The 26,463-nt window shown below is 46.1% G+C and overlaps 1 protein-coding gene across 3 annotated transcripts in view; it reads left to right on the top strand.

The window, feature by feature from the left end:
- Positions 1-26,463, top strand: part of COL5A1 (collagen type V alpha 1 chain) — a 160,335-nt gene that overhangs the window by 17,673 nt on the left and 116,199 nt on the right. For all 3 annotated transcript variants that reach the window (XM_055803058.1, XM_055803051.1, XM_055803044.1), the window contains exon 2: positions 20,515-20,682. In XM_055803058.1, coding sequence (XP_055659033.1) covers positions 20,515-20,682 — 168 coding nt within the window. The remainder of the gene's footprint in view (positions 1-20,514; positions 20,683-26,463) is intronic.

Here is a 26,463-nt window from a genome sequence, read left to right as displayed (position 1 = left end):
GGGCTGGTACCAATGGTGGCTGCTGCCACGTGGGGTGGAGGTGATGTAGGCTGGCAATATTTCCAAATGTATCTGAGTCAGCTGTCCTTCCAGAGCATCCCTGTATGTCCCTTCCCTCCTGAAGGCCTCTATCATTTTGATGCCTTTGCCAGGATGATGCTTTTACTTATTTCTGAGTGCAAGGTGTGCTTGGCAGAGGAGATCGGTGTTGCATGCAGTTTAACCATGGTGCTTTCTAGAGAAAAACAAACAAAAAACAAAACAAAACAAACAAAAAAAAACCCCAAAACAACCCAGAACACTTTGAGATGCTGTACAATTTCTTCAGGGGAAAGAAGCAGAAAGTGAGTTTGTCACAGACAGTGCTCTGCTGCTGTGCAGATCAGGGGCCTGAAAGGGGGTCTCTTCCCTATGCCCTCTGCAGAAATGGGGAAGAACAAGGGAGATAAGGGAACATTTTAACTGTGAGGATAGAAGTGCTGATTCTGCTTGCAGCTGCACTGAAATGGGATGAACTCACCCAGGGGATAGAGGATGGAGTTGGGAAGGAAGGGTGAGTGTTGCAATGGTGAGAAGTGGCTTCCAGCATGCTTTGCTCTAAAAAACAGGTGTGTTTCTTGCCAGATCTTCATTGATGAAATGGAAAGAAGCAAACAAGTACAAATTCCCCACCCAGGGCTGCGTGTGTGTGGGAGGTGCTGGGCGTTTGGGGCTGCCTGGGGATGGAGGTGGCCAGCAGCTGCTTTTTGCGGACACTGTGTGCAAGCAGATTCCTGCCCCGTGAGCTTGTTGCTCAGAACAGCCTGGGACCTTGTTAAAAACTGATAAAGGGCAACAGGGCAAGTTAGTAGCCATCCTCACAGGGTGACTGACACATCGTTACGGAGGGTCTGCTCAATGGCTTGGGATCCGAGGCAGGTTCTCGTCATGTGCTTGGGGGAAATGTTATGATGTGTTTGGGACTGAATAGCAGTGGCAGAAAAAAATCTGTTGAAAGGCTTTTAAAGCACATGCTTAATTAACATTTAATGTATAACATAGGTGATTAAGGGGAAGTTTATTGGTTGGTCAAGTCAGCATGGTCTGACGTTCAGAGCTGCAGATGAACTGTCCCTTCATCTCTCGCTGAATCCTGTGACCTTGCTCAAGGCCACTTATATTATTAGCTTATGCTAATGGCAGAAAATATATTTAACAAGAATTGTTGTGAGCCTTTAAAACAAATAAAGGGGATGTTGTCAGGGTAAATGTCTTATGCTACAGAGAACAGTTTACAATGCTTAATATGTCAGGGCATTGATTTCTATGCTGCTTTTTACTCATCTGTTTTTCACCTGCTGCATTTTTGCACCTTTTGGAAGGGTAAGAATGATGCGGGCTCTGCTGGTACTGTAGTTAAGAGACACAGGCAGAATACACATCAATACCAATCTACATTTAGTCTAGCTGGGCTGGATGGATCACTTGAAGCCAAATGGCTTTCAGGGGCTGCATGGCTTCGTGCAGGAGCAAAGTCCCTTACCCTTGGAGCTTGGGGCACTGACTTTGCTGGAGGTACCCAGGGTTGCAGTGCTAAATCTTGCTTGGGTGTCTCTTTTGCTGTGATTGCATTGCTCAACATCACGTAAATGAATGCTTGTTGTGCTGTGTTCTGATATGAATTTAATTTTTGATTACTCATCTCTTAGGGACAAGTTTTCCCATTTTATATTTACCTTAGTATATTATATATATATATTAATAATACAATTACTTACCTTAAGTAAATTGCCACTGAACATATTGGAATCATTTGAAAGGAAAGTGAGATACTGTTCCTCAGTGGGAACAGGGCCTGGAAGAGTTATGGGGGGAGCATATGGCTGTGCTACGCTTTTGCAAAAAACTTCAGCTCTGCCATGCAGTTTTATTTACAAAGCTGGAGTTCAGTTGCTTCTCTTCAGAAAATTCAGCTGTCTGATGGAAACTGGTTCTTCAGTGTTAGCAAAAATCAAAACAAACCCAAAAAAATAGTGGCTTTTAGTGGCTGGTGTGTCAAGGTGTTGCTCTTGTGCACTCCGCTGGCTTTAAATGTAGTGACTCTGTATAGCTGTCTGACTTGTGCCATGGGGACTCAGAACAGCTTGAAGTATTTTGTTCCTTGACAAAATTCTGAATTCCTTTCCAAACCTGGCACCATTTTATGTTGGGGGACATCAGGAGTGTGGCCCTACAGTGAAATTATTCTTTCAGCATCTTTTTAATCTGTTTCCTGGGTTTAGCCTGAAACATGAGGAAGAGTCTGTATTTGGGATTAAAATGGCATTTCACTACTCCTGGCAGTGAGCCTCGATTTTTCTTTGATCTTTCCGTAATGGAGCACCAAGACTTCGTTTTATATTTGCTGTTGTGTCTGACCCCTGGTAGAGCTCTGAAATAGCTCAGACCTGGATGACTCATTACTCTTTACACCCACAGTCCCTATGTGTCTTCCTTCTTTATTGTTTGTCCTGCTAATTCCCCCAAAATCCATGCACTTGGGTTTAAGGTGCTACGCTGACTGCAATCTGAAGAACAAGTTCAATGGTAACCTGGGAGGGGGGAACCTGCATTGAAGAGGGACAATATCTTGCTGGGCTTCCCTCTTCTGCCTGAAAGGGAAGACTGCCATGACTGGAAAGACAGAGCAAATAAAATGTGGTGGGAATTGCTGCTGAATGCGCAAAGGGTGGGCCAAGTTGCTCTGCAGAAGCGTGAAAGAAAGATCATCCCACTCATTCCCTTTGCCAAGAGCGTGCACGTGCCACACTTTGTGGTGCCCTGCTTGTTTGGTGCTTTGTTCATTTTTCCTGCCTGGGAATGAGAAATGTGCCCAGCTGCCTGTCAGGAGCAGGCAGTGGCGGTTTGAAGGGCTCAGCATCTTCCTGCTGCCAGGGTCTGGCTGTCTTCGCCCGCGGTGGTACTCACCCTGCAGCAGTGCCAAGCACCTCATCTGTCTGCCAAGCTCCTTTTTCAATGTCATCTCAGTTGCTTGCAGTTAAGAAGCCAGAAGTATAATTTCCTGAAAGAACTTGGGAGTATATATGTATTAGGATATGAAAAGCATCATTATAGCAGTCTGCAAATATTACAGGCCTGACTGATCAAAGTTGCAACTGAGCTCTTTAAACCTCCAAGTACGGTTAAGAGGTCATGCCACAAACCAGTTCCAGGCAAGGGAAAATAAGCTGGAGACTGGAATTGACTTTTCCCAGCTGCAAGGTTCTTTAGCTTGCAGCCTGAGAAAAGATGCCCTGGAGATAGAGCTCCTGAAATACAAAGCCCTTTTCTTACCTACAGAAAGAAGTACAACACTGGTCACCACGCTAGCTGAATATTGCATAAGGAAATCTTCGGTTGCTTCTATGCATTAGCTGCAAAGGAATCAGTAGAGGAAAATATATTTTAATGTATTTTTATTGGTGCTTTGGGACTGGTTCGTGGGATGGTTACTTGCTATTTATCTACCTTTTTGCTAGGAGGCAGAACTAATTGCTTTCTTGCTTGAGTTTAAATGGATTTGCAGCGATTCAAGTTCTCCCTGCAAATGCAAATATAGAGGGTCACCTTTCCATCGGGCTCCCCAGGAACATCTTGCAGAGACTTCTGTTTTGACCAAGCAACTGGTGATGAGGCACTGGGGTCTTGGCACTGCCTCCTTATTGTGAAGGTAGCAGCTTCTAAATACAGCATTTGCTGGCTTTTTCCTCTCTTCACATCTGTCCTGGGGGTGGAAAGATCAATAGGAGGGCTGAGAAATTTTTCTTACTGTTCTAGCTTAGCTTTATGGCCCCAGATAGCTTCATTTCTATTCTTTCTCAGCCATGCTCTGATGGATTGTCTTGCTTTCAGTAACTTGAATCCCAGCTCAAACGGCCTCAGGAGCACAATAAAACTGTGAGAAAAAGAGAAGGAAAAAGATTCAGCAAGTGATTATGTATTTCAGCCATGGTTTGCTAGATACAGGCTAGTGACATGAGGTGGCAGCATTTGTGGGGGCGAGATGGACCATCACACCTCTGAGCTACACGTGCAAAATGAGGGTCGTGCCCAGGAGCAAGCGTGGTCTCTGCTCCCTCCCCATGTGTTGTGAGCAAGGCTGTGATGGGAATAGCCTGTCTCCTAAGGAAGGAGGCAAGAAGATTTGGCAAAGGGGCTTAGGAACCAGCAGCTGAAGCGGTGGTAGGGCTTGGAGGATGGACTTGCAGGAACTCATTGAAACAAGTCAGTAGGGGAAGGTCATTTCCAGAGGGTCAGGAGCATGAAGGGATTTAGGTGCTGAACTTCACTATTTGCTCAGATTTGTGAGTTTGTGAGCTGAGTGCCCGAATCAGGCCCCAGGAAAAAGTGGCCATGTAGGGAAGACCTGGAGGACCTTGTTTGATGGGGACCTTTACAGCTACTGCATGAAGGACAGCCAGAAAAACGCCCAGAAGGAAGGTGCCTTGGAGGAGACAGGCTGCAGACCAGCACATCTATGTGTTACTCCGGCAGCTCGTGCTCTGCTCTCACTGGCTCTCCTGCCTTTGCTGTGCTCCCTGTTGAAGCACGGTCCCTGGAGGCAGAGCTTCGTTACGTTCCAGCAGTGGAAAGAGGCAGTTTTAATAATAGGATTGAGTTGCCTGCATGTGCAGGAAGCCCTGGGGATCTCCATCGGTGTGATCTGGAAGTGTGTGCAAGAGGTGGCTCTGAACAAATCTCTTGGTTGTTTCTTCTTGCTAGCCAGGAGTGGGTTTTCTTATCTTTCTGCTTCATCGGTATACTTGAAACCTCACCTTAAAACTGGGTCCTGCACACTTTTATTCACCGTAAAGACCACCATAAGTGCCTTGGCATGCATTTATCTGGATCTTTCTGTGGTAAGTAGATTACTTCTAGCCATATTGTATTTGTATGCTACAGCAATACTTCAGAACTGAGGTCTGCTCTGCTAGGTAGCTTGTGTGAATTCAGGGAAAGGCCAGTCCCCAAAGCCAGTCTGTAAAGCAGAGGCATAAAGGTGACTAGTCCAGCATCACAGCACAGTGTTGGTGTTAGAGCCGAGAAAAAACAAGGCATGAGTGGGCGTTATTTGTGCCAGGAGACCCTTTGCCCATCAGTTTGCCATTTTCCCAACAGTCTGCCAGAGGCAGAAGCCATCCCTCCTCCATCCCCTCGCATCTGCAGGGCAATAGTCCTTTTTCCCAGCAGTCCCCTCTCCTGATTTCCTGGGAATATATAGGATTTTCCTGCAAAATTTCCCCTCTCCTGATTTCCTGGGAAAGCAGGAGGCCAGCGACAGCTCCGGTGCTGCCCGTCACTCAGTACCACTTCTCGTCAGTGCTGCTGGGAGAACTCAGTGGTTTTTAGAACTGTCATTGGCCTCTAATTAGATGGTTGATGTCAAAGCAATAATAATAATAATAATAAAAGGTTCTTTATTTAAAACAAACCCATGTGAATGATTATGTAAATATTTGTCTGGGCCAGTGTTAGAGGCCTGGGAAAGCTTTTTGGATGGGTATCTTGGATAGTTCTTGCTAGCTTTTATAGTAGCATATTTCAATTTAGATGCTATCTTGGGGTTTGAATTCTCCTTCATGTATAATGGAGAACCTGAAATGACATCTCAGCTCCTAAGTACAGCAGATATTTCCAAGAACAGCCAATGTACAAATCACTTTGTAACAACTTTAACAGAAAATATCTGAAGGGAGTGGGAAATGATCATGCAGCTGTGACCCAAATTTCCTAAAATCAGTTCTTGTCCCTGTGTGACTTGGTCACTGCTGCAAACACCATAGTGTCAGCCATGGATTTCAAGCAGATGAAGCTATGATCTTCTAGGAATGTTGCCACATGATGAGCACAAAATCCACATCTTTAAATCAGCTCCTGAAACAGTAGTGAGGCGTGGCTTCTGATGGTGGCTTTGCCTCCGGGAGGGTTTGTCTCCCATCACGGGGAGGATGGTGCAGGGAGGAGGGGGCTGGTGCTGGGTAATTAGCTCCTATTTGGCTCCTGATAGCTGTTTGTAATGGAGATACTGCTCTGAGTGTATGAGGGGGGTTAATGGGTTGGCTTTCTCCCCTAATGACCGAGGGTCAGAGATCACAAAGGTCTGTCAAGGCTGAACGGGAGTTTCTTGATGTTACCCTAATGCCACTTGATGTGCTGGGTTCATGGTAATAAACCCCCTTCCACTGTTTGGTGCTGTCTGGACCAAGGGGCTGGGGGGTGTGGGGAGGCATCCTGTGCTTTTAATGCAAAAACCTCCTGATGTACCACTTCTTAATTTGGGCAGTAGGGAAATACGCCGTGTACTTGCGTTTTATTTATAATAGGACTGGAAATCGGAAAGGAATGGGAGCTGGTGTGTTGTATTTGGATAAGCCTCTTCTGCGTGTCTGAACATCAACAGATTATATATTATTCTAGCTGGTCCATAAAAAACCTCAATTGACCTAAAGTAAAAAAAATGTTCATTCCCTGGTGACATTAACAAAGAAATCCATTTAAACACCTAATCAGGAATAAGATCTGAATAAATATTGATTAGGACTGAGAAAATCATTAGGAATTAGTAACTTCAGTGGTGAATTTCTTCCTGCTTGCAGGCTTCCCTTGAGGGCATCGCAGCTCTTTGGTCGGTTTGTGGTGTTTGCTGAGAACTGATGAAACTCATGGCTTCGGGTGGGTAACTCAGGCCTGCGTCATCTTCCTGCTATTGCCCTGAAAGCAGCACCTATGTTGTGCAGATGTGGGCTATATAAACTCAAAGGAACTAATGCTCCTGAGAAAATTTTGGAAAACAAGCTTCAGACACACTTTCCATGAAAGCAAGCGGATATTAATTTGAAAATTGCCTCCTGGCTACATTTTTGTTGAGGAAAAATCAGATAGAAAGTAAATGCTAAGAGTTCGTAGCTTTAAACGTCTGAGAGAAAACTCCTTTTGCATTTCTTTCCCTGTGTCAAACTATTCAAGTGTACAGTAGTGCTGGAAATATTCAGTGTTGGGCTTTTAAAATCATCCAATGAAATATTTAAAAATAAAAATTACTTGTGCTTGGTCCCATTAACTTTATAGGCAACTAAAAACCTCACAGCGCATGAAAATGAGTCTTTAGCTCCTAGCTCCTAAATGACTTATTCTGGAAGCATCCCAGCTGGGCTACCTGTATGGGTGTGGGGTAGTGCCCTGCAGTAAAACCCCCTGTGGTTTTGTTCCCTTTTAAGTGGCTGATGTTATGTGCCAACCATGCGATGCTGATTGCCAGCCTGACTGTAGCGGCAATGTTTACCGTGGTGGAAATGACTGTAATTATGCAGGCGCTTGTGTTAATGTGTTTAATTAAGCTCATAGCTGGGCAATCCACTTGCAGCACCACAACAGAAATTAAAGTGCTGGGCATGGCTATAGGAAGGTTGCAGAGAGGGTGTTATTCCAGAATGGTTAATGTTTCCCTTAAAGCTTGTCCATTTTGGCTGCTCTTTCCAGACTGTATTGGTCTAGCTGACAGAAGATGCGGCCTGTCCCTCTGTAGCTCTTGTCCCTGTATCTTTCCTTGCACCACAGCAGCTCCAGCTGTGCTTGCTGGACAGCCTGCCCTGGTGGTAACTCTTCAGCATCTCTCGTTTTCCCCAAGTACTGCTGGAAGATGCTGGGAGGGAACATAATCCTTTGCAATGAACTTGTGAGGGTGGTCCCATTTCCCATGGCACAGCCTTCCAGTTTGGAAGTGGCCCGTGACCTTTTTTCTAACTCTGAAGTGTTAAGAAGAGATGAAGCATTGGTCAGCTCACATGGCTGTAGGCTGCTTATGTTCATCCTGGTGCATTCCACTGTGCTTCCAGCCACTAGCATGGGAGGAGGAGGAGGGGGAAAAGCCCTGACCACAGCTCTTTCATTCCTAAACTGCCTTGACACGTATGGAGGCTGCTGGGTGCTTGTAAGCATCCAGTATAGATGAGCTGGGGCTTCCTACATGTAGGGCATGACAGTACATCTGCCTGTGATGGCTCCAGCCTGCCCGATGCAATTCCCATCCCGTGTCTGTGAGTGCTCTGTGACATCCTGGGGATGCAGTGAGATGGTTGCCCATGCAAAATGACCCCACTGGATGGAAAGTATTGCTTTTGCAGGAAAATCTTAGTTCAGCGGTTTGAACTTTGGTTTTCTTTCTGGAAGGCTGTTTTATTGTTGTTGTGGTTTGGGTTTTTTTGTTGTTGTTTTTTTTTTTTTTATGTTTTAAATGTCAGGTGGAGGAGGCTACTACCTTAATCCATGCCTCCCTGGTTTCATCAAAGGGTGATGCCCTTCTTGTTCTTGATTCAATGCCAAATAGCTTTGGATACGAAAAGGAGGAAGAAAGGTGCCCTCTGATGTGCTGGAGAAGCAGGCTGGAGCAGATGGTGGCCCTGGCAGCGCACTGCAGCTGGCAGCAGCTGAGGAAGGATGCTCACACTTGCTTGACAAAGATATGTCAGGTCTTCATGTGTTGCTTCCCCTCTGTCTGGGAGATGAGTATGCCAGCTTCTTCCCTCCTTGGAGGAGTAACTGCTCTGCACCCCATTAAAACTGGTTGCAAAACTTCTGTTGAGTTTAATGTGCTGCTGCAAGATCAGGCCCTAATTAAATCTTGCAGAGCTTTAAGTGGTTGATCATTACAAAGTACTTTGAAAATGCAAATGAAGTCCAAGTGCCAGATAGTCTGGAAACACTTGGTGCTCCTTAGAGCAAAGACAAAAGGTTGAACTGCCCTTTTCCACCTTCAAATGCATCTGCTTGGGAGCTACAGGAACCCTGGTGTTGCCTGCAGCTGGCTGAGGCGCGAGTCCCGCGGGCAGCACAGCGCAACTGGGCAAGGCAAATACCCATCACTTGTAGAAGCAGTGAAGAATGCTTTGCTTGAAGCAGTCATTACCCTGAAGTGAAACCTGTAGTTTGGCTGGGACCTTGACTGCGTGATATGCAGTGTTGGTGGGGTCTGACTCAGGTCCCCAGGTGATGCTGATGTGCCCACGGTCCCTGCAGCGCTCAGCTTTGCACACACGGTGCTGGGCTCCAGCTATGAGCTCTGCCTTGTGCTGGCACAGCTCGACGTGAAAGAGATGTTGCCCGTGGACATCAGAACCTCCCTGTCACCAAGCTGGGCCATGTGGCCAGGTGTCTGCAGGGGTACTAACCAGTTCCTGGTTACCTCCTGCAGAAAGATGTGAGGTGCCATAGGCAGGGAGGGGACGGTTCTCCCATCAGAGGTGCTTTTGCCCCACCTCAGCCCAGTAACCCCCAGGGCTGCACCTGTGGAGCTCTTTTCCAAAAGACTGTGCCAAGGTTTTGCTCGGGAAGAGTAACAGACTCCTTGGATGTGATTTCCATCTTTTGCTGGTACATCTCTAAATGCTCCCTTAGGGCTGAGGCAATCCAGGGGCTTCACAAGGATTTGAAAGTGGGTTTTTGTTTTTTGGGTTTTTTTTTCTTTTCTTTTTTTCAGTAAAGGAACCAGAGACTTTGGGTGGGAGGGAAGGAGGGGAGAGTGCCTGTTTGTTTGAACATAACTTGAGTCCCCTTATGGCTCGCTTTCAGAAACTGCTTCTAAAGCTGAGTGCTCTCTAAGACCGCTCAGTTAATCATTCAGAAGATGGAGTCACGCTCCGTCACCATTTCCTTTTGTGGATCTGCTGAGTGTGTGAGTTTTTAGTTTTAATAGCTCTAAAAGTTTTAGACTCCCTTCACCCTCAGTTGTTTTGTAAAGGGCAAGACTCCTGCCAGTAATCAAACTTCTACTGGAAAACTTCCCGAAATGTCACGGCGACCCAGAAATACTTCATCCAACTGGTGGGGGATTGCAAAGCTCCCTGTGGATCCCGGGGAGCGGGACTGGTGGGGATGGGAGCAGCGCCGTGGGCAGGGTGGTATGCGAGGCATCTCCGCTGCAGCCCAGCTCTGCGAGCAGAGGCAACGGCAGCCACTGCAACGCTGAGGGTTCACCTAATTCTTCTGACCCTGCTGTCAGGACTGGCCCGTAAAAACTCCTCAGACACTGAACAGTCGTGCTGAGCGCTGACGTGGGCTGGGGGTTTGGCGGGGCTCGGCTTGCGCTCTGTCTGAAAAGGCTCCGTGCTTTTCCCTTGGCTGGATGGGATGGTTTGCTTCAGCGGGGAGCGAGGGGGAAGGAAGAAGTTGTGTTTGTCCCCTTCTTGGGGACAACTGGTGAAGCCCGGTGCAAATCCCCCTGGTCCCTGTGGGGCCAGGGGAGGCTGCCCATGAGCAGGGAAAGGATCGCTGAGCGTTGGCTTTGCCCCTTCGGACCTGCCCTCCTGGGGACCCCGCTGCCACTTTTTCCCTGTGCTCTAGGTTTCGTTCATCGCTTTCCCCCAGGATTTGTGGAAATGGGGGTCAGCAGCTGCTTGAACGGAGGAGAAACCCTCACTGTGGCCGCTCTCCTCTGCGTGCTCTTGGCAGGCAGCAGCAGGCTGTCCCCAGCTTCCCGATGACAGATGCGTCACTTGGCCATGCCCTGGCTCCCACGCTGGCATGGGGCAGGAGTCACCCTGGCCAGATCCTCTCCCATCTCAGAAGAAAGCCCGTTGTCCTCCTCCCTTTCCCCTTAGCACCCTGTTTTCCTCTGCTGAGCAATCCCTGTGCTCACAGAGCCAGCCCTGTACCGCTGGATTTTTCTTCCCCTTAGCAGGGGAGAATCTGAAATCCCCAGTTCTCCAAAATGAATGGGATATTTGAAGCTCTTGGAAGGGGCTGGGATTTCCCCAAAAATCTTAAGTGTTTGCTTCTCTTCTGTGCATTGTGTCTGTAAGTTTTGCATGGCATTCACAGCAGAGATTTTTTTTGCGTGGTTTAATTATATTCTGTGGGGGAAAGGCCTGCTCTTTGCTTGCTGTTAGCTGCTAACACCACTGCTTTGTTAGAAACCAAAATGATTGATTATTTTAAAAAAAAAATTTACGCTCAAAGGAACAAAGATTATTTGATTCTTTGAATTTAATGTAGTCTTGCAGAGCTGCTCCAGTATCAGTTCTGGGTTTCTTTCTTTCCCTTCTGGGATTATGCATACGATCTTTTGAATCTGACTCTGCATAATGGTTTCCTTTGTTCACAGTTGGGACTATTTGGGCCTTTAAAAAAAAAAACAAAACACCATAAGGGGATGACATGAGTCATTGGTGAAATATTCAGCTATCTAGAGCAATAGGAATTGACACAGCTCTGTTGCAGCAATTGGAAGGAGCTGATGTGCACCAGATGAGTATCTGACCCCTTTTTCGTAGCTGGCCTTTTTTTGTTGCATTGTGCCCCTTTCTAGGGAACAAACTTCCCTATCTTCAGTCCTGCAGTTCAAATTCCTTGGTTCTCCTCCTCGAAGTGACTTTCCTCTTTGTCCAAATATATCATTTTGTTTGATTGGGCTGCTGGGATGCTGAAGAATTGAAGGGGCTCTATTAAGTCCATCCAAAGGATGCTTGAGCAGTGGCAACTGAAGCTTTATATTCTTATTTTTTGTCTATATTTTGTTTTAACCTGTTCCATCTTGGTTTAGTCTGTTATCCATGTGTTGCAGCTAGGAGGTCAACAGTGGTGAAAAGTATTTGAATAAGGAGTAGACATTCTTGAAATCCCATAGACATTACCTGGAGATTCCAGGCTCCATAAAAATATGGTGCAAAGTGAAGCAGCTTCCAGTTCTCACCTGTGTTGCTGTCTCTTACAGATCTGAGCACTGGAGCATTTACCCCTTGGTGTTTAATCTCTGGTATAAGGCAAGATGTCCATGTCAACCTCTGGGCAGCAGCCTGGAGAGCGAGAAACCCTAAGCCTGGTGAAAGGGCATCCTGCCCTCCGCGTGCTCTGCTCTGCCTCGCTGCAGGTCCGAGTTTGGTCCCCTACAGGAAATAATTGGGTGTTTATTTAGCGCTAAGAATAAACTATCTTAAGAAAGTATTTGGGGAAGCAGAAGGCGGTAAAGATGGAAGGGAAGGGGTCTGTTTGGAGCGGAGTGTTTCCCCTTGCTGGAGCCTGGTCAGTGTGGAGGCTCAGCACCCTCCTGGGGGCATCCTGACCTTGGTTGGGTTTCCTAGGTCAGGATTAAAGCGTGGCGCTGCGTCACAGCTGGTCCCTCCTGTCCCTGATGGATGCGAGAGGTCTGACCTCTTGCAGCTCGGGAGCTTTTTGGGCTTCTGTTGGAAATCACCTTTTCCTTTAAAAATATGTAATGGCTTCTTTTCCCGGGAATGGGTTTTCACTGCATTCAGGCAGCCCTGCAGAATCCTCCTTTCCTCTTGGAGATGGTAATGCAGTGAGAGAGCGGTGCTCTGCCTGATGTTGTTTGTGCCGGATACATTGATATTAATTGGGGAAAATATGGTAATAACTTCATACTTGTCACCTGAGTACCTGAAAGTGCCTAATAAAATTGTGCCTCTTCTAATCTCCCCACAACACAACATTTTCTGGCTTAAAGATGACAAACAAGAGAGATGGGGATGTTAAGGAGTAGGTTCTCGGGTGGCAGAAGTGGACCTTGTTTCATTAAAGCTGGGACTTTTAGATTCACCTTACCTACTAGATTACCTGGCACTAGCTGGCTTGCTCAGGGCTGTGCGGGTGAGACAGCAGCCCAGCTGGGTGCAGGAGCTGGATCTGCCCCTGCTCGGGGCCGGGTATTCTGCTCTCAGAGGTGGTGATGGAAACCTGGGGCAGCTATTACTCAGATCACTGAATTTACCTTGCTGTAGTCAAGCACAGGATCCAACTCTTTTTATTTAATTTCTCGTTTCTTTAATCTACTGCCTTTATATCAGAAAGTCCCTGCTTTTCATCTGTTGAATAGGATTCACGTTACTCGTTGTTTTGCATCAGTTTGCGTGATCCCCATTCGCTTTGAAGCATATGAAACTACCTTTCTGGTGAAGGTCTGAAGTGAGATGAGTGGTTAAGGAGGCAGGGAAGGAGATCCCGGAAAGCTCCTGGACATGTCCAAGCATGGTGCTTCCACACACAGCCATGGGACTGGAGCAGAGCGCCAGGCCACTGGGTCCAGCTGCTCACTTTGCTGATGCTGAGGAGGCAGGACAGCAGTGTGGGCAGGCCAGAGCCGCCCCAGCCAGCCTGGGTGCCGTTTAGACATCTGTGTGCAAGAGAAACAAGGCGATTTAAGCCAGCTGGTTAATTGTGGGCAGGTTAACTGCAGTGCATAGCTTTGTTTTCCTATGAAAATGACTCACTCTGCCTTTCTGTGTGACTTGAGGCACTTTTCAAGGAGATGCTACTCTTGAAACAATCCTTATTCACTGTTATTACTTGCTGTGGGATAAGATGACAAGTTTATTTTATAGTGGTTGTTCGTCTAGGCAGGCTTTGCTTCCCAGTAAGTGTTCCTCACTCATGATCAGACACTTGGATACAAATACCCGGACTGCTGAGTTACGTATTAAATGATGAGAAAAGTTGCAGAGGGCACCTGGAATGAGCTGGGAACATAAATGCTTATTCATTCTTCACCTTATGACCTGAAATCTTTGGCAATAATTGCACATAAACTATAGTATGACTAAGTGCTGTGTCATTAAGTGCTGAAGGTCTTTGGATGCCCTTTAGCTGTTATGAAACCGAATATAGAAGAATGGTTCTCCGCTGTTATGGGATGGTGACCCCTTCTTCAGACACCCAAATGTCTCAGTTGCTGCATTAATACAACGGGTCAGCTGTGCACAATAAATGTGTGTCTCAGGATGCTGATAAGGGATTTTTTCCACTTTGAAGGGTATTGTAAGGCAAAAAGTGGAAGAAAGGGGATTTTCTTAACTCTTTAAGTTCTAGGAATGCATTCAGTGAAGACTGAAGGCTGGCTCAATGTTGCCAGGTAAGACTGAATAAGGTGTACCTTAAGACAGCAGCGGTAGTTAGTGAAAGGGGAAGGCTTTGATCTCTTAAGCCCAGTTTTGGACACAGCTGTAATACAGCTGCTGTGTGGCAGCGCAGCTGCGTTCTTGTCTGGTGGACGGCACGTTGCACCGGGCGGTGCTAGTGGGGCGTGTGCAGTTTTGGTGGATTGAACTGTTCTCTAAAACTCGTTTCAGCTTCTGGTCCACTGAGATCTTGGGGGCTTCCTGACCTTTTCGGTGAGATGAGCAAAGGGTAGTTGGAAAAACAGATCTGTTCTCAGCAGTACACCAAGTACATAGCATCCTTGGCAGCTCCACTAGAAAATGCATAGAGGTCAAAGAGGAAGGGCTAGGTCTGGGTGCTAACTCATTTGGAGTGTGCAAACCGCTGTAGGTGCGGTGCTCAGCAATGAGGATGCTGGGCTGATTGGGAAAGTGGTTTTCTTAGTGGCTGGTGGATGTGTGGTCTTCCCAGGCCCTCGGAGGACGAACAGGCTGGGCACGGTGTGGGAACTCACCTGCTCTCATTACTGCGGGTGTTCCAGAGGGTTGGTTTTGATCTCTGGGAATGTCAAGGCAAGAGCCTCTCCCCAGCAATCAAACGAATGCAACGGAGCCCCAAAGAACTGGGGAGGGTCTCCCAGATGTGCTGTCTGTGCTACAGAAACAGCATTTCTGCTCCTTCCACCCCTTGCTGTGCACCCGACGCCTGGAGGCTGCATCGTTTGGACTCCTCGTTAGCAGTCCAGGCTTAGCACAGTGGTTGTTTGCTGTTGCGATATAGTGTCGTGACTTTGCCAGCTTGCTGGGGTTTGTATTGAGAAGTCTTGTGATACCTAGTGGGGTTTTCTTGCTTTTTCTGAAAATTTCTGCTCCTGGAGCCATGTGATAGCTTCATTGAAAAAAAAAAAAAAAATCTTCCCAAATGGCAGCTGAAAAAGCTTGAAGATTACACTGAAAAACTGGGAGACGGCTTTCAGAAGAGATTAATAAATTTTTTTTGTGCATGATTTGACTTCAACAGATTTATAAAACTGACAGTATATAGTTGGGAAAATAAACATACTTAACTCTGTAATCTACTGCAATCCAGATTGTACTCATTTGGCGTGCCTGGCTTTGCCTTTTGACCAGTTGTGCTGCCCAGTTCACCCCAGTGGGCTGTGCAGGGTGTCAGGGAGAGCAGCCCCCTCTGAATGCTGCAGTGTAAAGCAGGAGGCCACAGAGAGTGTCCGGCGCCAGCACCGCATGGCTACAGGCGCTGCAGCCTTCAACTCGGTGGCAAGTTTAAATATTGCGAATTTCCTTGGGGATAAGGATTTAATTAAAGATCTTGAAAAATGATGGGAGGGAGAATTGTTTTGAGGTTTGTTATTTGTAATTTGGTAATTTTTCAGACACTGGAAACGTGATACCCACAAGTAATGTATAAGCGACTTATGTATCCTGACGCTTGGTAAAGTGCTTTGGGGCCCCTGCGAGAGCTTTGTTTCAGGTGTTAAAAAATTATTATTGCAGGCATAAATATGACTTAGATTAATGACTTCTGGCTAATGCTGTATATGCTGGGATTTTCAGCGTAGCCTACAGAAGCTGCAGGTCCATCTTGCACTGAATTTCAACAGCACCATTTCCATTAGGGTCTTGACTTAGTTTTTTTTCCAGAGGTGGGAATAATGTCTTGGTTCCTGCTGATCCATCCTGCTTTTAAGAATATCAGGCTGACAAGGGGGTGATGAAATGAGACAAAGAGGGAACTGGTGGCATGTGCCTTCTCTGGGCTGACACCCGTTAGCCCACACTGGAGCAAAGTGAGGACAGTGTGGCTTCCCCTGATGAAAGCAAAGCAAATGCCTTGGCCCTGGGGGTGGAGGGGGGGGGGGGTGGGGGGCAAAATTAGAAGGGTCTGGGCTTGATATCAAGCTTGGTGGAGAAACCAAACTGTTTAACCTTTGCATAGTGTAGTGGTTGTGTGCAGAAAGACTTCAACTGACCTTTACTGCAGCTGCTAAACAAGGGTTGGTTGTCGCCTTTTCTGCTCTGTGACTTATAAGTGTAATAGCATTAAAAAAAAATAATAAAAAAATCTTTGTTTATTATTGCACATGTCCTGAAGGATCAGCAGGGCTTAAGACCTCTTTCCCTCTTAAAATTTGATTTAAAGAACAGTCAAGGAAAGGAAAGGTGAGGATGGACAACCCAGTCATGCTGGGAATGGGGTTTGCCCACAGGCAGGGGCATTCAGTGAGGTCTAATATTTGCCTGGGGCTGTTAATGATGATTAATGATGGTCTTGTTTCCTCTGGAGTTCCTTGGGGATATTTCTGCTCCTGCATCCCACAGCTCAGTCTGAGCAGGTGGCTTGGCCGTCGTTGAGGGTGGCAGGGCATGGCCACACTGACCATGTTTTGGCTGGAGCCTGTGCCCAGCCCAAAGCCAGGGAGTTTATTTCAATGGATGCTGCTGAATTTGCTTTAATATGGAAGTGTAAGAAAGAAAAGAAAAAAAAAAAAGTGGCTTTTGGCCACTGCTAAGTGGGGGTAGAGTTATAAACTTAATACCAGCTGCCTCTGTTCCAGGTTTTAACAGGTAATTAAATAATTAGAAATCAGATTAACACAGAAGGATTGGTCTTGTGGTTAAACCCTTGGTTGGACATGGAGGAATTAAGGATTTAATTCCTCCTTTTGCCACTGTTGGTTTGTCAGGGAGGCACTCATCTCCACTGTTAAAATGAGAAGTAATGTTCCTTTTGGGTCTTTTTCAAGGGCTGTACATGCTGCTAGGTACATGCTTTTGGGGAAGCCTTTGGTCTGATTTTGGTCTAATTTGGGATGTTTGGGGTTTGCCTCTTTGTATACTGGCTATATATTTTTGTATACCCTTCTCCAGCACAGCAGGGACTGAGCTGCTGGTCTCTTAGGGGAGCCCTGTGCATCGAGTGAAAGAATGATCCTGTGTGTAATGCTGCATAGTAATGTTATTCATAAAATAGCAAGTAAAAAAAAAAAAAAGCTTTCATAAAGCAACAGCTAATTCAGTTCTTGGATGAAGGCCAAGCCCAGTGCAAGCTTGTAAGAAATATCCTGTAGAGCCTGATTTTGGTCAGTTCCGTCTCTGTCCTGGGCATGATGCTGTCAGAGCTCCTAACAGGAGATTACATTTAGTTCGGGCTGAAAAATCAAGGGGAAATAAACAAACTGATTAGCTGGACAGGAATAAGAGCTGCTCCTGTGTGAAGTCCATCTTTCTGGAAAGAGATGGATACTTTTATGCTGCTTAAGTCCTACTCAAACGGATGCTCTTAGTGATGAAGTGCAACATCGGGTGGTCTATAGGGCTTCAGCTGGCTCCTTGCCTCCTCTTTGATCTCCAGGAGCAAGCAGAGGTGGGACACTTGCTCACATCTGTGAACAGAAGGTATTTCCTCTCCTGCTGATTACCTGCATGCTTTGCAGTTTGTTTGTGCAATACCCAGACTGTTGTTCTACTTTAGTATCTCGCCTTGACCTAATCCATCATAGTTATGGAGGTATAGAGGATCTTCCTTCAAAATGAAGATTAATTGCGTGATAGGTTTGGAGGCTCACAGCAGCAGAGGGAGGCAGGCAGATGCTTGAATCATCTTTTACAAATGAGAAGTTCTGTACCAGGGCGCTGATGGTGGGTGGGAGCTGAGATGGATGGGAGATGAGAGGGCTCGGGGCAGGAGCTGGAGCACGGAGCCTGCTACCTGCTCGTGGCTGGTTGCTTCTGGAGGAGGTCCAGCTCCCCTGGACGCCCATCACCTTGCTATAACCGCTGCTGGAGCTTTTGGCCAGCATTTGCCATATGGCTTGCAAGTAGTGTCATTCTGTTGAGGTACAGAGCTGGTGAAACCTTCAGTTTTCATGTTGTGCTTCCTTCCTGTCAATACACTCCACAATTTTAGCTATAAGATCGTGATAATGAGCAGCGTTTCACTCGCCCAGCACCGTATACTTGTTTCCTGTGAGAGGTGACCATGGCTGGCTCTGGTGTCAGCTGGGGCTCCCTTGCCAAAGGAGACGATGTTCACACAGTTTTTGTCATAACAGCAGCTGAGCTTTTGGATGATGGATTCTTCTGCAGGCGTTTCTGGTCCTGCAGATTCCTCAGCCCCACCGTGGCTACTGTCTGCAGGATGGCTGATGTGCAGCACTGCAAGCGAGGCTCAGATCCCCCTGCGTGGGGACCGGGCTGATGTCAGGAGTCTGGAATTCACATCCCCTCCCCCTTGCATTTGCCTTTTTCCCTTCTCCTCCCTAAATAAATGTTGGAGGCAGCTTAGGAGCTGGCTGATTTGAATCTCTTGGAGCAGAGGGAGGTAACTGGAAGCAGAACTGGTGTTTTATTGTAGTTTTAGTTGCTTAAACGCAGCTTGGGTTGTATGTATACAGATATTTCTGTGTGAAGTAAAACATGGTTGAAAGGCAGCAGGAAGATCCAGGCGGCAAGGACAGCTTAGACAAATGTGTGTCATCCGCATACTGTCTAACAAGAATGAGAGATGAGGAAACGTTACAGCTGTACGCTGCTCAGGCCAAGCTCTCAGCTGGTTTATCTGCAGTGTTGACTTGGGTTTGCCATATGTTTGTAATCTCTCATTGAGAGCCAAAATCCTCAGGGTTGTGGAAACTTGTAAAAACTGCCGAACAACGTACACGAATTTTCCATCCAAATATTAGGCCGATCATCTTGGTAACCAAAACTTTTTATATTGTAAAAGATTTGTTCATGCTGTTTCTTTCCATTGCTGAGGTGTTTGGATTCAGTGCTGATGGCCACGCTGTAGCCCTTCCCCATGGATGGCGAATCCCTTGCAAATCCTTTCCCTCTTTCCTCTCTGGTCTTTCTAGTAATAGGCTTGATGCTAATGTGAGGCCAATTTTTTTTTTTTTTTCCCTTTGCAAGAAGTCCTGTATTTTCCTGCCCTTTTCGGAGCTGTCCCCTTTTTTGCAGTAGCAGAAATGCCATGCACCTTCCTGAATGTAGCTGGGTTATTTGTGATCATTCTGCAAACTGGTAACAAGCTTTGCACCCTTGGCCATGCAGCATGGCACGATGCCCTGAGATCCTGATGGAAGCTGGGGCAGCCAGACCAGGGGGTTAGTCCTGGGTATCATTGCAGACATCAGACTATGTAATGTGTGGCTGTCATTGAGGGATCCGAATAATATCACTCTTTGGGAAAAATAATGTATCAGGTAGCAAAAGGATACAGCTGTGATATATCGCCCAGGCAAGGCTAAATGGAGCTGTCAGGCAGACATTTGCGTTTGAATACTGCTGGTGGGTTGAGTTGGGTGGCTCATATTTCTGACAGCACTTTGCTCCAAATATCAAGTCAAAATTCAAATTAAGCATTTTAAGTCAGATCTGAATATTCCACTTCTGGAGACACTATATCTCCTGATGTGAGCAAGACCAGATTATGAAGTTAGTGAGATGTATCACTTGCATTACTTAATTGATGCTCTAGAGACCTGAATATCTGAAGGTGAACTGGCCCTGAGTTTGGTGTGGGGAGCACTGGGTGTCAGACAAACTCCCTTCATTAAGTAGCTTAATGTCTGCAGCAGCAGGAGCCCCAGGATATGAGCCTAACGGGATGTGGTCAAGGAGGGCTGTTGAGGGAAGGAGCCTTTTTCTTCATGTCATCAGTCGAAATGTCCACGCGGATTTTTCCTCTTCTGTGCAGCATGTGTGTTTTGCTGGCTTTCTGTCTGCTTATACACACTGGTGCTTGTGCATATAATTCTGGTGTCACAGGGGGGAATACCTGGCAGAGAGGGGGAACTATTTAACAGGACTTGCCTGGGCTTGAGCTGAGTTAACAGAGGGGGACACTTGGCTGCCTGCAGTGGAGTTGTGCTGCATCCCTGCCCTGTGTCGCCTTGCTGCACCCTGGGCAGAGTTAGACACTGCGCACAAACCCTGCGAGAGTCTGGGTGAGCCTGCTGGCAGCACGGCCAGCCCACAAGCACCAAAGCGCTGTGCTGGGATGCTGCTCTGCCATAACTTGTTCGTACCCTGAGGTGCGTCTTGTGGGTTTAGCTGTTATCCCAGCTAGTGTGACTTCGCATGCGGTTGTTTTGCATGGTGCGTGTAATCCTTCAGGGAAGCTTGCTCAGGTATTTGCTTCCAAATAACTTTTTGGATGAACCAGTTTAAGAAAAAAAAGAATGAAAATGTTGGCAACCTCTTGATTTAAAGCCTTTCTTTCAGATCATGAATTTCCTGTCTAATGCTTAGTCTTCAGCATGTGCTTGAATGATGGAGATTGGGTGAAGACATCCAGAAAATATAACTGCTGTAGCTAATAAGATGGTATATTCTCCCTACTGCCCCGGTGCAGACAGCTGATCAACTGTTCGTCTCTGCGTTGAATTAGTGTCTTTGACCAGCAGTACAACATCCTAGCTTTGAAGCTGGTATTAATGTTGTATTTGTAGACGTATTGAAAACTTATTTCATGTTTTTAAAATTGTGATGATTGATTTGTGGGGTGCAGGCTAATACTGATCTGGATCTGAGCAAGTAAGCAAGTACCAGTCCTGTTGCCTGCTAATTCTTGTCTCCTTTTCTTTTTCCACAGCTGAACCTGCAGACCTCTTGAAGGTATTAGATTTTCATAATTTACCTGATGGTATAACAAAAACAACAGGGTTTTGCACAAGCAGAAGATCTTCAAAAGAAGCAGATGTTGCTTATAGAGTAACAAAAGATGCTCAGCTTAGTGCACCGACAAAGCAGCTGTATCCTGGTGAGTCCACAGCTTTTTGTCGTATGTAGCCATCTGACCCTTTTTCTCAGATTCCACAGGCATGTATAGGGCACTGCATAATTCCTTCATCTTTTAAGTGTGCTTGCATGCTCCCTTGGCAGGGAGTGATTTTACTGTTTCAGGGGGCTGCAAACTTTCAGTCATCAAATAACATTACAGTAGGTCCTTTTCTTACTGCATTTGTACATAGTGGCGGGTTTCACCACAGAAGATGCGGCCAGTGCCTACATCTGTTCCCTCCTATATTAGAAAGTTTCTACTGTCTCATTATCACACAGTGACATCCAGCTGGGGAGAGAGACTTGGAAGATGCAAAAGAACGCAGACTGTTTTGTTCTGCGTTTGTGGAGTGCCAAGCACAGTAGGGTCTTATTCTGTGGCTGTGGTGTCTCTCATAACACAAATAATCACCATATAAAAATAATAGACTGCCCCACAAGAACAGATGTCCCAAGAACAGTTGTTTGAAGAAATCGGAGGTTCATTAGAGAATGCCACTAAGATGTGGGAGTTCATAAAGCCCTTGAAGAGCTTGTGGGCTACTATTTCATTTGTCACTGAGGATGCACTGGAGCTTAATTTTTCAGGCCAAGAGACAATCACTACTGTGGAGTAAAATGTGCTCGTAAAAAGGCTGGACATAATTATGGACCTAAACCTTCTCAGTGCCTGAGAGCTTCAGTCTTGAACATGTAGTCAACATCAGAATTCTTCCTTCCAAAGCCATACAGGAGCACTGCTGTATCCCTGATTTACAGGGGAGGGTGCAAGGGTGCTGGGACTAGGCATGGTGGGATTTTCTGGGTTTGGTGAGAAAAGCGCCTTTGCTGAGAGAGGTTTAGCAACAAGGCAGAAAGATGCTGCATGTAACTCATCTGTGAAGCAGTAACTTAAGCAAAGCAGGTGCATGCATTCTCCTTTGGTGTTTGTGAAAGAATTAATGACATAAAATGCATTAGCTAAATCAGAGGTAATGTGGCATGCCACTACCAATGCTTTTTAATTAACTTGCTGTATCTATCAGACCCAGGCTGTCAATGGCCTAAATGAGGACTCGGAGGTGAACTGCCGATGCGCTTGCATCTTCCAGTCCTCTGTTTCTTTCATTGCATGTGTTATTACTGAGGTTATTTTCAGACTTCATTATTACCCTGCTGTGACAATTAGCAGGTGAATTATATTTACTCCGTGGTGAGCAGGAGCATGCCCTGTGTCTTGCATACAAACTGAGAGTCTGACATGAAGATGAGATCAGCTGTGGGCTGGTAGCCCTTTGTCGCCTGGTCAACCCTTAGCAAAGGACCTGCTTGCTTTTTTTTTTTTTTTTTTTTTTTTAGCCCTGTTTCAGCATGTGCAGAACAGTGTATTTGTTTTTATTGCTGCCCAAGGCAGGACAGTCTTTTCTGACCATAGATAATACATCAAGTGTCCAGCTGCACCCCTCTGCCAGGCTGTACCTTCACATCCCAGAGGGCTGTGCCCTGTGGATATGGGGAATATTTGTCCCAAGGACAGGCTGCAAGTGCCCTGCAGTGGCCTCTGAGCCCATCCTTCTGTCCCAAGGCAAGATCAGCCCAGCCTCCCCAGCATGTGTTGAACAGCTTTTGTGTGCTCTTTCTGTGTGTCTGAAATGACTCCAAGTGTTAGCCCAGCTGGTATCTTCAGGCTCAGAAGCACTTGAAGAAATGGTTCCAGCTGGGAACATACAGCTGTAGTGGATTCGAGAGCTTTCCAGTATTGCTGTAGCCAATTGTGTTACGGAAACCAGCTAACAGTGGTGACCTCAAGATACATAAAAAAAAAAAAGGATAGAGTATTCTGGCTAATTGTCATAAAAAAGAGACTGGACGATACCCCTTGTGACAAAGGTTAACACAAAACAGCGTGAAGAACTGAATCGTGGTCACGGGGGAGGACTCAGCATTGTAGATTTTCTTGGGTTTGTCCCATCTTCCTCACCGAGTTTTCAGTTTGCATCTACTGTCTTCCTTGGGTGAGAAGATCTGGATGGTGTTTCCCTGGTGTCATCAAGCAACTTTTCAATCATTTCATCATCTGGACAACCACAGGGTGGTTGAAGAAGCCCTGTCTCCAGAGACTTCCAAAGTCATTGAGTCTGTTCTGCTGCTTGCTAAGGAGATGGAAGGGAAGAATGAAGTGAAGAGCCCCCAGTGTTTTCCATCAGATCAACAGATGTTTTCTCAGTACATCTCCATAACTAGATGTGACTTCAGCTCACACCACCAAATGAATGAGAGAGGAGATAAAGATAACAGAGTAATTGCAGTGCAATGTACCAGGGGAAATGTGGTTTTAGTGATTTCATGTTAACAGGCGGGTGGGTTGTAGCATAACTTTCCCTCTCTGCTATAGAGCACCCTAGGCAAATGTACACTGCACATAATATTTTGTGCTAATTAGAAGTCAGTGCTTTTCTAAGATGGTAATTTTATGGGCTTTGCATTCTGCTGCCACAGCCACAGCCAGCAAAGCAAGATATATCTATATATATATTTTAGAAAGCTTGTCTGTTTTTTCAAGCTCACAAGAGTGAGAAAATCTGCTGAGATGCTCTTTGTCCTTGCTCCCTAAAGTTCTGCTTCCCAGCAAAAACCATGCTCTTCCAGCGGAGGCAAGAAAGGCAAAGTTTTCAGTGGCAGCCAGCAAAATGTCATTTGCATTCTTCTAGCAAACTCTGTATTCTCCACACTGCTTGTGGGTGTCTGCATATATATATATGTATACACATGTTTAAAAAGAGCTCAAAAATCTCTATTATAGCTTGAACAGTCATCTCTGAGGAAAACAAGCCAATCCAAAACTGAGAGTCTTCTCAGATGAAGAAAAAGGCCAGAAGTTGGTGACACTGTTGAAGAGCTGTTTCCTTTGAAAAGTGGCCCTGGAAATGATACCATCTCGCACAGCAGATCCACTTTGTGTTTGTGTCAGGAACTGGATCAGCTCATTGTTTTTGCTGATTTTTTGCTATTTAAGCAGCTAAAGCTTTCCTGTTCTGCCCAGATCAGCAGCAGGGCTCTTTATTTTGGGCTGTGTTGGGATACACCTGCAGAATCTGGGTTAGGGACAGCTGGACCTTCTTCCTATTTTGAAGACCATGAGATTGTACCAAAGCTTTTTATCCCTGGTTGTGGTCCTTAGGAAAGAAGGAACTCAGCCTGGCTCTACTGGTTTGCATATTGGGGCATAGCACAGATGCAGTCTGCTCGAGTGAAGCTAGTGACATCGGTGTGCTGTGCAGGGAGCCACGTGGGATGGAGGGATCTGTGCCCACCCTGCACCTCCTCAGCAATTTCTGTGGCTCCATCTGCGAAATTGGAGTCTTAACCCTTTGCTGCCTTGCAGGAGGCTGAGTGTAGTGAATTTGAAAGGATTTGGCCATGGGGTAAAAGAGTGATGCTGAGCCAAATTCAGCATTGGTGCAGTGCCGTTCAGTGATGGATGTGCCACATCTCCCAGCATGAGCTCATTTGAAGTGAATCAAATACAAGGGCTTAATCCCAAACCCTTTGTTGGGGTGGGGGGGTGTCTCCATTGTCTTTAAGGGGATTTGGGTCAATTTCTATGTGCTTCATATATTTATTATGATGTATTTATTAGTATCGCTGTCTGTGTGGATGTGTTTTCATACATCATTCAATAGCCTGGGTCATTTCTGGCTATGACAGTGAAGGCATTGTTATTTTGCCAGGACAGCAGAGCAGTAACAGAGTAATGTCAGCTATAATTCATCCATTATGGTTATTTGGGTTGAGAAACTCACATCACCATGGAGACATTTTAATAATAATGAAAAAAAATTTAAAAGCAGCTTTTTAATGAGTTGGCAGCTTGTCCAAGTTGAAAGGTACTGTATTGTGGATTCATAATGAAATTTTGGACATGAACTATTTTACATAAAAGGCCCAAAACTGTAGCTTGTAATTGGAACCAGGAAGGCGTATGGTCTTGATTCAGCTCTACAGGAGGATTTGTATACGGCAAGAGGGAGATAAAGCTCAGTGCATCCTATGGGAGGCACAATAATCGGATGCCTGCATTTGCAAAATATCTGGGTCTGTGTCCTAGGGGGAAATCAGGCTATAATCATGGCATTTAATTACTGCCTGCGAGTCCTCTATTCAGGATACTGCTTTGTGCTTCTTTCCAAATGTTATTTAACTAAGGTGAGGAATATTAAGTCGGTGCAAACAGTCTGTGTCTCTGTAGGTATCCTCAGAGATCTCCCTCGGTTTCTGCTGTTTGCACAAGCTGTTTGTAGCAGTGCTGGGTTTTGATGCAACCCAGCCTGCCCGTGCCTCCTGCCTCCTCCACCACCGGGTGATGCAGCCCTGTGCTAGGCAGCTAGAGGCATTTAAAACACTGGTTTGTTAACAAAAGTTAAAGCAACTCCCAGGCAAAAGAGGAAAGCTCTTGGCCTCTTAGTGTTTGAACTCACTAGCTTTGCTGTGGTTGGAAGAATTCCCTGCTCCCATCTTCCTGGTCCCCTCCCTGGGTCAAAATCCCTGATGCAGCCTTGGGATACCATCTAAGAAAAGCCTGAAAGGGTTAAAGGGGATCTATTTGAAGCTTGTGGGCACTGAGCTTGACATTTTTTTGTGGTTTATGCAGCTCTGCATCTGCAGTTTAAAACTGCTCCGTTGTGGTGTTCCCTTCCCTGCGTGCTGCCGGCTGCCACACATGTGGACAGTACCGGCACACACCCCACTGCGCCCGTGGCGGGGCTGCCCCACTTTACTCTGCCCCGCCATGGTTTAAGATTTCTCAAGCCGATACCCAGGGGTACAATGCAATCCTTGTTTTTGAAAGCCTGGACCTTAAAGGAAAGATAGCCTTCAAGTCTCACGCTGCTGACATCCAGCATCGAGGAGGTTATGGGCTGTGTGTACCCTCTGTTTCAATGGGTGCCGTTTCCAATAATTTGCTCAAGAAAGCTCCCTTACCAATACTTCTGGTGTTTTTAAGATGTTCTGTTTGGGATATTCATCCAGGCTTTTCCATTTGGGTTCGTCTTTCCAGTCCGAATGGCAGCGAAAACCCAAGCAGGGGAGTTATATGCTGCACAGGGTGTGACTTGATGCCCATATTGACCTGAAATTTAAAATGTATTTGTCTGGTGTCGCAGGGGATTGACCCTTCTGCTGCACAGAGCTTTGCCTCCGTACTGACAGTACCGCTCCGTACTTTATTTGCTTTAATCCTCCAAACCTTGCCAAACTACAGACAGGAATCACCTGACATCAGACAGAGTTGCTTTCCTGAGTGGAGAAAAAGCTGGGAAATTTGTTACGTACTTTTTAATAGGCAGACAAATTATTTGCCAGATTTATTTCTGTGTTCAGATTCTTGTGTCTGCACCACCGCTGAAAGCCAAAGCCACAGAATGCTCTGTTCTTGTCTGGAATAGGCAAAACCTGATGCAACTTCCCTACTCCTTAAATAAAACCCTTCAATATTGTGTGTGCCTAAATGGCACAGGATGCTTAATTTCCTCCATCCCTCTGACATCTTAAGTTAATTTGGGAACCTCATGGTATACGACAAAAAGTTTTTTGCCATGTCTCATAAAAAGCTCTAGAGCATACTAAGGAAGGCTTAGGTGCAAATAATACAGATGTAAATGGACAGCTTTTTCAGAATGTCTCTTTCCCCAGCTCTATGGGCTGATCCCAAAACACTAGACCCCTTGCCATCCTTTGCTCACAAGTTCAAATGTGGGATGGCTTTTGGCACTGTGCCAGG

The sequence above is a fragment of the Falco peregrinus genome, chromosome 1 (assembly GCF_023634155.1).
Source record: "Falco peregrinus isolate bFalPer1 chromosome 1, bFalPer1.pri, whole genome shotgun sequence".
In the NCBI taxonomy this organism is placed as follows: domain Eukaryota; kingdom Metazoa; phylum Chordata; class Aves; order Falconiformes; family Falconidae; genus Falco; species Falco peregrinus.
Note: the sequence above shows the minus strand (reverse complement) of the source record. Positions and strands in the feature narration are given on the sequence as shown.